This window comes from Heptranchias perlo, chromosome 30 (genome assembly GCF_035084215.1).
Source record: "Heptranchias perlo isolate sHepPer1 chromosome 30, sHepPer1.hap1, whole genome shotgun sequence".
Taxonomy (NCBI): Eukaryota; Metazoa; Chordata; class Chondrichthyes; order Hexanchiformes; family Hexanchidae; genus Heptranchias; species Heptranchias perlo.
Window position 1 is genome coordinate 32750362 of NC_090354.1, and position 12869 is coordinate 32763230.

At 49.4% G+C, this 12869-nt stretch overlaps 1 protein-coding gene across 1 annotated transcript in view; it reads left to right on the forward strand.

Annotated features, from left to right (window-relative positions):
- LOC137300196 (parathyroid hormone/parathyroid hormone-related peptide receptor-like) overlaps nt 1-7490 on the forward strand; it is a gene marked incomplete at its 5' end in the record, with an annotated part of 69644 nt that extends 62154 nt beyond the window's left edge. Inside the window, 2 exons of the mRNA XM_067969277.1 lie at nt 2256-2297; nt 7078-7490. Of these exons, the coding sequence (XP_067825378.1) occupies nt 2256-2297; nt 7078-7446 (411 nt within the window). The remainder of the gene's footprint in view (nt 1-2255; nt 2298-7077) is intronic.
- Between the last annotated feature and the right edge of the window lie 5379 nt (nt 7491-12869).

Here is a 12869-nt window from a genome sequence, read left to right on the forward strand (position 1 = left end):
ATGTTTGATGGGACAGTGTAGAGGGAACTTTACTCTGTATCTAACCCGTGTTGTACCTGCCCTGGGAGTGTTTGATGGGACAGTGTAGAGGGAGCTTTACTCTGTATCTAACCCGTGCTGTACCTGCCCTGGGAGTGTTTGATGGGACAGTGTAGAGGGAGCTTTACTCTGTATCTAACCCGTGCTGTACCTGCCCTGGGAGTGTTTGATGGGACAGTGTAGAGGGAGCTTTACTCTGTATCTAACCCGTGCTGTACCTGCCCTGGGAGTGTTTGATGGGACAGTGTAGAGGGAGCTTTACTCTGTATCTAACCCGTGCTGTACCTGCCCTGGGAGTGTTTGATGGGACAGTGTAGAGGGAGCTTTACTCTGTATCTAACACTCTTTCTCTCTCTTCACGCTCTGCTTCGCTAAAAATTTGCAAATGTTTCTCTCACTGAAGAGAAAGCTGTGGAGGTGGGATGACCCCAGCCCCCCTGTCTATCTACACACTGTGTACATTTCATTGAGTGTCTATCGATCTTGGGACAGCACGACATCAAATCAAGAGAAATATTGGCAGTTAACAGCATAGTGAAACTGGCAGGAGGTTGTGCTTCTCCTGCCAATTACTGGAGAGTCCATGGCGTCACTCTATGTGACCAGGCGTATACTAATGACAGAAACAGTGAGATAGAGACAAGTCCAGTGAAGAGCCCTTATTTACAAGGAGACAGAAATGTTTCAATAATAAGTGTAGGGGGAGGGTCAGCTATTCATGGTGTAATTGATTGGGGAGTGAGGAGGAGGGGCGAGGCTCGGTTCCCAATCTGTACTCTGTTAGCTGCTCGTGTGCCATCGCTGGTCTCAGTGTAGGGAGGGGAATTGAGCCAGGGTTCCTGTTTCTGATCACTGTCCAGTGAGCCCTGCTGGAAAGGTCCTGTGTGTTTGTGGCTATCGGGTAAGGACAGGGCTGCACTCAGACATGTGAATAAATAGCCTGAAACACTCACTGACCAGACTCACATATAAATAAAGGTCACTTGGGTGAGAGGGCAGAGGGCAACGGGGACTCATGGAACTGCAGACCAGGAAGGAGATGACGCTATCAGGAGAGGGGAGAAAAAAAGGAGAAATAGGGAATCACCCAGGGCAGTTTGGGCACTTCCCTCAGGGAGATAGAGTCTGTCTGGGTCTGTCTTGGGAATCTCATGGTCATCTGGCAGAGGAATTTACCCCCTCCCCCACACTGATACAGGTCAGGGCAGAGTGAACAGATGACCAGTCTCACCGATACAGGACTGACCCTCGGGATGTCCAGTCTCACCGATAAAGGACTGACCCTCGGGATGTCCAGTCTCACCGATACAGGACTGACCCTCGGGATGTCCAGTCTCACCGATACAGGACTGACCCTGGGGATGCCCAGTCTCACCGATACAGGACTGACCCTCGGGATGACCAGTCTCACCGATAAAGGACTGACCCTCAGGATGACCAGTCTCACCGATACAGGACTGACCCTCGGGATGTCCAGTCTCACCGATACAGGACTGACCCTCGGGATGTCCAGTCTCACCGATACAGGACTGACCCTCGGGATATCCAGTCTCACCGATACAGGACTGACCCTCGGGATGACCAGTCTCACCGATACAGGACTGACCCTCGGGATGACCAGTCTCACCGATACAGGACTGACCCTCGGGATGTCCAGTCTCACCGATACAGGACTGAACCTCGGGATGACCAGTCTCACCGATACAGCTCTGACCCTCGGGATATCCAGTCTCACCGATACAGGACTGACCCTCGGGATGACCAGTCTCACCGATACAGGACTGACCCTCGGGATGTCCAGTCTCACCGATACAGGACTGACCCTCGGGATGACCAGTCTCACCGATACAGGACTGACCCTCGGGATGTCCAGTCTCACCGATACAGGACTGAACCTCGGGATGACCAGTCTCACCGATACAGCTCTGACCCTCGGGATATCCAGTCTCACCGATACAGCTCTGACCCTCGGGATGTTTAGTCTCACCGATACAGGACTGACCCTCGGGATATCCAGTCTCACCGATACAGGACTGACCCTCGGGATGTTTAGTCTCACCGATACAGGACTGAACCTCGGGATGTCCAGTCTCACCGATACAGGACTGACCCTCGGGATGACCAGTCTCACCGATACAGCTCTGACCCTCAGGTGTCCACATAAAGAGAAAGGAAAAGACACCGTTTATAATTTCTTTTCTCTTTTTTCCAAACAGGGCTTTTTCGTTGCTTTTATCTACTGTTTCTGTAACGGAGAGGTGAGTCACTCGTCACAGGTAAAAAGCAAATCAGAAATAGAAAACAGAAAATGCAGGAAATTCCAGCAACGCCTAGATTTTAAAATTCTCATCCTTGTTTTCAAATCCCCCCATGGCCTCGCCCCCCCCTCTCCCCGCTGTAACCTCCTCCAGCCTCACAACCTTCCGAGATCTCTGCGCTCCTCCAATTCTGGCCTCTTGCGCATCTCCGATTTCCATCCCTCCACCATTGGCGGCCGTGCCTCAGCTGCCTAGGCCCTAAGCTCTGGAATTCCCCCCCTAAACCTCTCCGCCTCTCCTCCTTTAAGATGCTCCTTAAAATCAACCTTTTTGACCCAGCTTTTGGTCACCTGTCCTAATATCTCCTTATGTGGCTTGGTGTCAGATTTTGTCTGATAACCCTTCTACAAAATGTCTTGGGACTTTTTACTACCTTAAAGGCACTATATAAATTCAAGCTGTTTTTGTTGTTGAGAGACAGTTGGTGCCTCGATGGTGAAGACAGCTTCACATTTCACCCTTTGACTGGTCCATTCCCAAGATACTAATTTGTCTTCCCTCAGCACAGATACTATAGGCCTGCTGTCTGTTTCCAGCATTTTCTGTAACAGAGATAATTCAAACAATGACTTGCAACTTAGCTCTTGATCTGTGACAGGCAGCAATACAACAATAACAACAAGCCCTGATTGATCTGTGTTTACAAACCAGGGTTTCATATCAAGGAGAAAGTCCTGTCAGACGCCACATAATTCTGGCTGTTGCTGGTGACGTTTGGCTGGAGACAGCAGTTGCTCAGCATGCTGTGAAATTGCTGTCTCTGAGAGTATGTGTCTGGGAGTGTGTGTCTGGGAGTGTGGCACCGTCCTGATTGGCAATGGCCCATGGCTGACTGACAAAGATGGGAAGGATGTGTGGCAGATGTTGGTAAAGGTTCTGGCAGTCACGTCACCGTTAGTACAGAGAGGAAGAAGAAAGCCTGCATTTACAAAGCACCTTATCAGGTCTCCCAGAGGCGTTTCAAAGTGCTTCACGTACAATGAAACTGCAGCGCACTGACTGTTGTTATGTGGACAAACCAGCAGCCACAGCACGATCCCACACCATCAATGAGTGGGGTGACCAGTTAACCTATTATTGGTGGATCTGGTCTTCGATTAGTGCCAGGGAATCTTTAACATTATCAAATTTATTTTAATGGATGTGGGCGTTGCTGGCAAGGCCAGCATTTATTGCCCATCCCTAATTGCCCTTGAGAAGGTGGTGGTGAGCCGCCTTCTTGAACCGCTGCAGTCCGTGTGGTGACGGTTCTCCCACAGTGCTGTTAGGAAGGGAGTTCCAGGATTTTGACCCAGCGACGATGAAGGAACGGCGATATATTTCCAAGTCGGGATGGTGTGTGACTTGGAGGGGAACGTGCAGGTGGTGTTGTTCCCATGTGCCTGCTGCCCTTGTCCTTCTAGGTGGTAGAGGTCATGGGTTTGGGAGGTGCTGTCGAAGAAGCCTTGGCGAGTTGCTGCAGTGCATCCTGTGGATGGTACACACTGCAGCCACAGTGCGCCAGTGGTGGAGGGAGTGAATGTTTAGGGTGGTGGATGGGGTGCCAATCAAGTGGGCTGCTTTGTCCTGGATGGTGTTGAGCTTCTTGAGTGTTGTTGAAGCTGCGCCAATCCAGGCAAGTGGAGAGTATTCCATCACACTTCTGACTTGTGCCTTGTAGATGGTGGAAAGGCTTTGGGGAGTCAGGAGGTGAGTCACTTGCCACAGAATACCCAGCCTCTGACCTGCTCTAGTAACTGTGGCATTTATATGGCTGGTCCAGTTAGTTTCTGGTCAATGGTGATCCTCAGCACATTGACGTTGGTGGATTCAATGATGGTAATGCCATTAAATGTTAAGAGTGGGTGGTTTAGACTGTTGGAGATGGCCATTGCCTGGCACTTGTCTGGCGCGAATATTATTTGCCATTTATCAGCCCAAGCCTGGATGTTGTCCGGGTCATGCTGCATGCTGGCACGGACTGCTTCATTATCTGAGGAATTAGGAGTGGAACTGAACACTGTGCAATCATCAGTGAACAGCCCCACTTCTGAACTTATGATGGAGGGAAGGTCATTGATGAAGCAGCTGGAGATAGTTGGGTCTAGGACACTGCCCTGAGGAACTCCACCTGTACCACCAGAAGTAACAGATGAGGCCTTGGTTTAACCCCAGCGAAGAATGGAATCCCCGACACTCCCTGAGCAGTCACTCGGGGTTCTGTGCTCAATTCTTGGAGTGGGGCCCCAACCCACGACCTTCTGACCTAATTACTTAGTATCAAGAATGCTTGATACCAACTGAGTAAAGTTATCTTACTCTGAGGAGCTGAAAGGATAAAAGTAGCCACTCAATGACATCATAACCTCAATACACCTTCACAATGACATCATAACCAAATCACAGCTTCTCAATGACATCATAAATCCAATCAAAACATACTGATGACATCATAACCCCAATCACACCTTCCAATGACATCATAATCCCCAATTATGCCTTCACAATTACATCATAATCCCAATATCACCTGCACAACAACATCATAACCCCATAACACTTTCACAATGACATCATATCCCCAATCACACCTTCACAGTGACATCATAAACCCAATCACACCTTCACAGTGACATCAACTCCCCCATCACACCGCTCCAATGACACCATAGCCACAGTCATATCTTCCCAATGACATCATAACTCCAACATGTTCACAATGACATCATATCCCCATTACACTTTCATAATGACATCATAACCCCAATCACATCTCCCAATGACATCATATCCTCAATCACACTTTCACCATGACATCATAACCCCAATCACTCCTTCACAATGACATCATAACCCCAATCACACCTTCACTGTGACATCATATCCTCAATCACACTTTCACAATTTGGAATTGAAGAGATTAGGACTCAGTTGAGTGATTTCCCCCACTCGATGTGGCTGAGTTTTTAAGCGATTAATCCAAAATTAGATCAAACATCCATTCAAGGGCAGTGCTTTGGCTAAGAGTACTTTAGATATTTTAGACTTTTCCCAGTGTACCATATGTTGTAAAATATTGTACTTCAGTTAAAAAAAACCTGGAAAAAAAACCTGGAAATAAAATGCTGGTATGATTAAGAGTGGCCGTGAAGCTATCAGATTGTCGTAAAAACCCAACTGGTTCACTAATGGGCTTTAGGGAAGGAAACCTGCCGTCCTTACTCGGTCTGGGCCTATATGTGACTCCAGTCCCACACCGACTTGGTTAACTCTTGACTGTCCTCTGAAGTGGCCTAGGAAGCCACTCAGCTGTATCACACCGCTATACCATGTAGGTCTTTCCCAGAGGTTCATGGATCGGGACGATAGTTCAGGCAAAGAAAGCCACCTGATGGGGTAGTTTTGTGAATCAAAGTGATTCTTTATTTATTAATTTAAAAAGAGCAAATAGCAAACATGAAGCAACTCAATTAATACAAGGATTACTCCACCCGATAATACAAGTGGGGGTTCGTAACTTTCCTTACTTAATGATTTAAAAGACCATGTGAGCAGGCATGAAGTAAAGTGAGCAAGTAACGGATACAACCCGATGCATCAAAACAGTCGTCTGGGTCAAATCAGGGTTAGGTCCAACAGTAGGGAGTTGATTATTGTGGTAACAGGTGATACGAACATTCGAATTAAGAGCAGGAGTAGGCCATTCGGCCCCTCGAGCCTGCTCTGCCATTTGATAAGATCATGGCTGATCTGATTGTGACCTCAACCCTACTTTCCCGTCTACCTACTATAACCTTTGACTCCCTTGTTAATCAGAAATCTATCTAACTCAGCCTTAAAAATATTCAGTGACCCTGCCTCCCCCGCTCTCTGGGGAAGGGAGTTCTACGGGTGTGTTGAAGTTTTTCTCGTCAAGGTTTGTCTTTTTAGTAAAGTTTAGAGGCAAAGTGGTTTGGTCAAAGCTCAGAATCAAAGTCTTTTTTCCAAGTTCAGGAAGAAAGTCTCATTGGAGGAACTCAGGCTGCAGTCATTAACTCTTGAAGCTTCTTCCAGCTTCTCTGATGTTGTCTGTTGTCTGTTGTTTTGACTGCTATGATGTCTTACCTTTCTATGCTTCTGAGCAAATAGGTGTGAACCAAGTTGCGAGAAGGCCCAATTTGTCCGTAACATTAAGATGGACGGCTGGTTGGACCTCTCATGGACTGTATGAACCCTTTATATCCTCCTCTCTACATGAAGCCAGGTGTCCTCTTATCTTTGTCTTTCGCAGTTGTTGTTGACATCGCAAACCTTCTGGAAGCTTCTCCTTATCAATTGTTATTGAAAATCGCAGCCTGTTTACAGTTTCTGTACTGTATTGCTCCTACAGTGTTAAACTGATGTCCAACTGTCCAGTTTAAACTGTCTGCACTTTGCTGTTTTGCAATTATGCATTTATACTGTAATATCCAGGGCAAGTTATCGCTTGCTTTCAAATGTACTGCAAATGGACGACCCAAGTGAATGTCCAAATCCTTAAAGGGGCTGGTTAACTCTTTATGTTGAATCGTCCAGTAGTTCAGAAAAGTAAAATGGGGTTTGACCCAATGCCCAAAATCCTTACAACCACCACCTTCCCAAGGGCAACTAGAGATAGGCAATAAATGCCAGCCTTGCCAGCAATACCCACATCCCACAAATTAATATTAAAACAAAACTCACTGCTTGTATAACTGTGAGTTTTATTTTGTGCTCTGTCTAGGTCCAGGCTGAGATAAAGAAATCCTGGTTCAGGAGGAACGTAACTCTGAACTTTAAGCAGAAGGCACGGGCTGGCAGCAGCTGCCCCTATGGAGCAGTGACCTCTCACGCCACCAACAGTATCAGCACCACCATGGCCACCAGAGGAGCGTCCACACTGCACGGCAATCCCAAACACTGCGTACTGACGCTCCACTCCTTCAGCAACCTGCCCGGCTATATCGCAAGTGCATCCCAGTCGGAAAACTCCCTGCCCTCTCCGACCCTGGAGAGCATCAAGAGGAAGATAGAAACCAAGGACCACTCTACAAATCAGGAGCAGGAGAAACCCAAAACTCCTCTCCACGATAAATGGGAAACTGTCCTATGAAAAACATGAATTGTATTACAGCTTTAAACTTTTTTTTGCGGAATAAACAGGAACATTGTATGATGAGCAAAGCAGTGTTGGCGAGTAGTGTTTTAAGGGTTAAATTACCAACCAGGTGGGACTTGACCATATATCCCCACCCTGGGACGGTGTGTCTCGACAATGTACCTGTTTCAGCTTTCTGTACATGTTGGACATGTCTAAGGGACGGGTGACAATTCACTGAAGGTTAGAACAACACACAGGGAAAAGGGGCTCACTCGGAGCTGGCTGACCAATACTATCCTAGTGGAACTGGCCAGTGACGGCAACACGTGTACACCGTCCTATACTGGTGGAACTAGTCAGAGACGGTAACACTTGTACAGGGTCCTATACTGGTGGAACTAGTCAGAGACGGTAACACGTGTACACGGTCCTATACTGGTGGAACTAGTCAGAGACGGGAACACGTGTACACGGTCCTATACTGGTGGAACTAGTCAGAGACGGGAACACGTGTACACGGTCCTATACTGGTGGAATTAGTCAGAGACGGGAACACTTGTACAGGGTCCTATACTGGTGGAATTAGTCAGAGACGGTAACACATGTACACGTTCCTATACTAGTGGAACTAGTCAGAGACGGTAACACTTGTACACGGTCCTATACTGGTGGAATTAGTCAGAGACGGTAACACTTGTACACGGTCCTATACAAGTGGAACTAGTCAGAGATGATAACACGTGTACACGGTCCTATACTGGTGGAATTAGTCAGAGACGGGAACACTTGTACAGGGTCCTATACTGGTGGAATTAGTCAGAGACGGTAACACATGTACACGTTCCTATACTAGTGGAACTAGTCAGAGACGGTAACACTTGTACACGGTCCTATACTGGTGGAATTAGTCAGAGACGGTAACACTTGTACACGGTCCTATACAAGTGGAACTAGTCAGAGATGATAACACGTGTACACGGTCCTATACTGGTGGAATTAGTCAGAGACGGTAACACATGTACACGGTCCTATACTAGTGGAACTAGTCAGAGACGGTAACACGTGTACACGGTCCTATACTAGTGGAACTAGTCAGAGACGGTAACACGTGTACACGGTCCTATACTGGTGGAATTAGTCAGAGACGGTAACACGTGTACACGGTCCTATACTGGTGGAATTAGTCAGAGACGGTAACACTTGTACACGGTCCTATACTGGTGGAACTAGTCAGAGACGGGAACACGTGTACACGGTCCTATACTGGTGGAACTAGTCAGAGACGGGAACACGTGTACACGGTCCTATACTGGTGGAATTAGTCAGAGACGGGAACACGTGTACACGGCCCTATACTGGTGGAACTAGTCAGAGACGGTAACACGTGTACACGGTCCTATACTGGTGGAATTAGTCAGAGACGGTAACACGTGTACACCGTCCTATACAAGTGGAACTAGTCAGAGACGGTAACACGTGTACACGGTCCTATACTGGTGGAACTAGTCAGAGACGGTAACACTTGTACACGGTCCTATACTGGTGGAACTAGTCAGAGACGGTAACACTTGTACACGGTCCTATACTAGTGGAATTAGTCAGAGACGGTAACACGTGTACACGGTCCTATACTAGTGGAATTAGTCAATAATAACAAGTAAACAGATCGACAGCTCAATAATAATGTCAATGCGCAGCACAAACAGAATGTGGGAAGAATGACAAGCCCCAGACCAGGTCTGACATTGTAAAGTTGGTCAGATAATGTCTCTGTTCTTGATCAGCAGAGAATCCTAACATGGATTCCACCTTCCATTTTAAGGATGAGAATTTCTTTCACAATTTCTGTCTGTGATGTACCAGGGGGCGTTGAGCCTCTCGAGCAGCCGGTGCAAGTTTCCATTCCCTCTCTGTGCTACGTTAGCTGAACTCACTCAGATGCCAGCAGGGGTGTTAAGTTGGCCTCAGGACCCCTGGCTAAACTTGAATCTCTTACTGCCATCCACTGACTCCTGCTGGGAAGTGCTTGTGTGTGGGAATGGGGTGAGGGCAGGGTCTGAATAGGCCCAACAATTGAACATCCTGCCAATACTGGCTGGCTGCTTGGGTGAGGTTCCGGAGTTCCAGAGAGGCAGAGCCTGTTAAACTGAGCCCCAGGGAGAGGCAGGGCCTGTTAAACTGAGCCCCAGGGAGAGGCAGGGCCTGTTAAACTGAGCCCCAGGGAGAGGCAGGGCCTGTTAAACTGAGCCCCAGGGAGAGGCAGGGCCTGTTAAACTGAGCCCCAGGGAGAGGCAGGGCCTGTTAAACTGAGCCCCAGGGAGAGGCAGGGCCTGTTAAACTGAGCCCCAGGGAGAGGCAGGGCCTGTTAAACTGAGCCCCAGGGAGAGGCAGGGCCTGTTAAACTGAGCCCCAGGGAGAGGCAGGGCCTGTTAAACTGAGCCCCAGGGAGAGGCAGGGCCTGTTAAACTAAGCCCCAGGGAGAGGCAGGGCCTCCAGGAAGGCGGAAAATCAGAGCAACAATAATTCTTTAAAGTAAAAGTACTTCATTTTAAATGTTGCTGTGTTGATTCATGCCATAACTGCATGAGGACACATTGGGCTCAAGAGTCACAGACAAGACCTGCAACAAAGCTGTGAATTTTCACCCGTTAATGGAGATTCCACCCGAGTGAGCAGGAGACGGGAGCTCCGGACACTGAATACTGGGTTCACATCTAGCGGGTACTCTGAACCCAATGAGAGTGGAGCGACCCCCCCTGACTCATCCAGCCCAACCCCCCAACTCATCCAGCCCGACCCCCCGACTCATCCAGCCCGACCCCCCCGACCCATCCAGCCCAACCCCCCCGACCCATCCAGCCCGACCCCCCCGACTCATCCAGCCCGACCCCCCCGACTCATCCAGCCCGACCCCCCCGACTCATCCAGCCCGACCCCCCCGACTCATCCAGCCCGACCCCCCCCGACTCATCCAGCCGACCCCCCCGACTCATCCAGCCCGACCCCCCAATCTCATCCAGCCCGACCCCCCAATCTCATCCAGCCCGACCCCCCAGTCTCATCCAGCCCGACCCCCCCCGACTCATCCAGCCCGACCCCCCAATCTCATCCAGCCGACCCCCCCGACTCATCCAGCCCGACCCCCCAGTCTCATCCAGCCGACCCCCCCGACTCATCCAGCCGACCCCCCCAATCTCATCCAGCCCAAACCTCCAATCTCATCCAGCCCGACCCCCCAGTCTCATCCAGCCGACCCCCCCGACTCATCCAGCCTGACCCCCCCAATCTCATCCAGCCCAACCCACCCCCCCTTGGTCTCATCCAACCCAACCCCCTGATCTCATCCAGCCCGACCCCCACCAATCTCATCCAGCCCAACTCCCCCATCTCATCCAGCCTGACCCCGACCAACTCATCCAGCCCGACCCCCACATCACATCCAGCCCGACCCCCACCAATCTCATCCAGCCCGACCCCCACCAATCTCATCCAGCCCAACTCCCCCATCTCATCCAGCCTGACCCCGACCAACTCATCCAGCCCGACCCCCACATCACATCCAGCCCGAACCCCACCAACTCATCCAGCCCGAACCCCACCAACTCATCCAGCCCGACCCCCACATCACATCCAGCCCGAACCCCACCAACTCATCCAGCCCGAACCCCACCAACTCATCCAGCCCGAACCCCACATCACATCCAGCCCGACCCCCACCAACTCATCCAGCCCGAACCCCACATCACATCCAGCCCGAACCCCACCAACTCATCCAGCCCGACCCCCCCAACTCATTCGGCCAGTTCCTCCACTCCACAACCAATCAATGTAACGACCTGCCCAAAGGGGTCTTCCTCACGGACACAGCCCAGAGCTCGATTTGCTGGATGTAAAAGCAGTGGAAGAAACGGGTTACTCGGAAGGGGAGAGGAATGTAAATTCCAATCACTGAAGGGTCGACGCGACAGAAAATGTTTCCAAAGGACTTGTCATCAATACGTGGGAGATACGCAGAGCAGGTGGGAAGCTGATGGATTAGAAGGTGAGGACCTCAATCCTGAATCTTTCTGCTTCATTTCCCTGAAGCCTGTTACCATGCCAACCTTCAGAACATGCGATTGTCAACAGCAGCCAGTTTTATTCGCTCTCCCCTTCCCCACTCCTGCTGCTGGGCTGGATGAAGTGTTACATCAAAGGGTGTTTATAGATTTACAGCCATTTAATCAAGGGCCACGATCCCTGCTAATGTCTCGCTCGAGGCACCATTCTCAGGAATGTTCCGTCACTTTGTCCCACCGAGTGATGAGGCGATACACCACATGGGAGTGGGAAGAGGGGATGGTGGGATCATCTGTGCTTTCTGTAACAATATCGTAAACCTGTCTACACATTGGAAATTCTCCTCGCCGGGAATGTCTGGCCCATCATGCTGCTGTCTCAGTATCGACCAGGCACTTCCCCAGAAGGGGAAGGGAATAATAACAGGACCAGTGCATCCTGTGGATGGTACACACTGCAGCTACGATACACCGGTGGTGAAGGGAGTGAATGTTTAGGGTGGTGGATGGGGTGCCAATCAAGCGGGCTGCTTTGTCCTGGATGGTGTCGAGCTTCTTGAGTGTTGTTGGAGCTGCACTCATCCAGACAAGTGGAGAGTATTCCATCACACTCCTGACTTGTGCCTTGTAGATGGTGGAAAGGCTTTGGGGAGTCACTCACCGCAGAATACCCAGCCTCTGACCTGCTCTTGTAGCCACAGTATTTATATGGCTGGTCCAGTTAAGCTTCTGGTCAATGGTGACCCCCAGGATGTTGATGGTGGGGGATTCGGCGATGGTAATGCCGTTGAATGTCAAGGGGAGGTGGTTAGACTCTCTCTTGTTGGAGATGGTCATTCCCTGGCACTTGTCTGGCGCGAATATTACTTGCCACTTATTGACTCTCTTATACATATGTGATAGAAGAACAGACTTCATACTGGCAACATACCAATGATATGTTGAATAGATCGTAAATCTAACGTTGTTAAGCCATGCTGCAATCTTGATATTGAGCACAACTCTGTTGAACAGGTCACTAAGCTAAGCCAGCAAATGCTGAGATACTGTGATACACTTAAATTACTACTGTCAATCCTGTTGGTTGATGTTGATATCCAATTACTGTAAACATCAATACATAATCATTGGATGGTGTTAATCGTGTTGTACAGGTTGTTAAATAAAGTACGGATAGTTAATCCAGCCCAAGGTCTGATGGTTCAGGTCGGTAGCAGTTAACTTCACTTCACTCAGTGTCAAACTTTTGTCCTGTTGTGATTGGCTTGGACTGGGATATGTGGGGCACCCAAAGTGAGATGAATTAGGCATCGTCAGTAAAACCCAAGGTATAAAGGGTAACCTCCAATCCAATGTTCTGACTGTACGTGTTAGGAA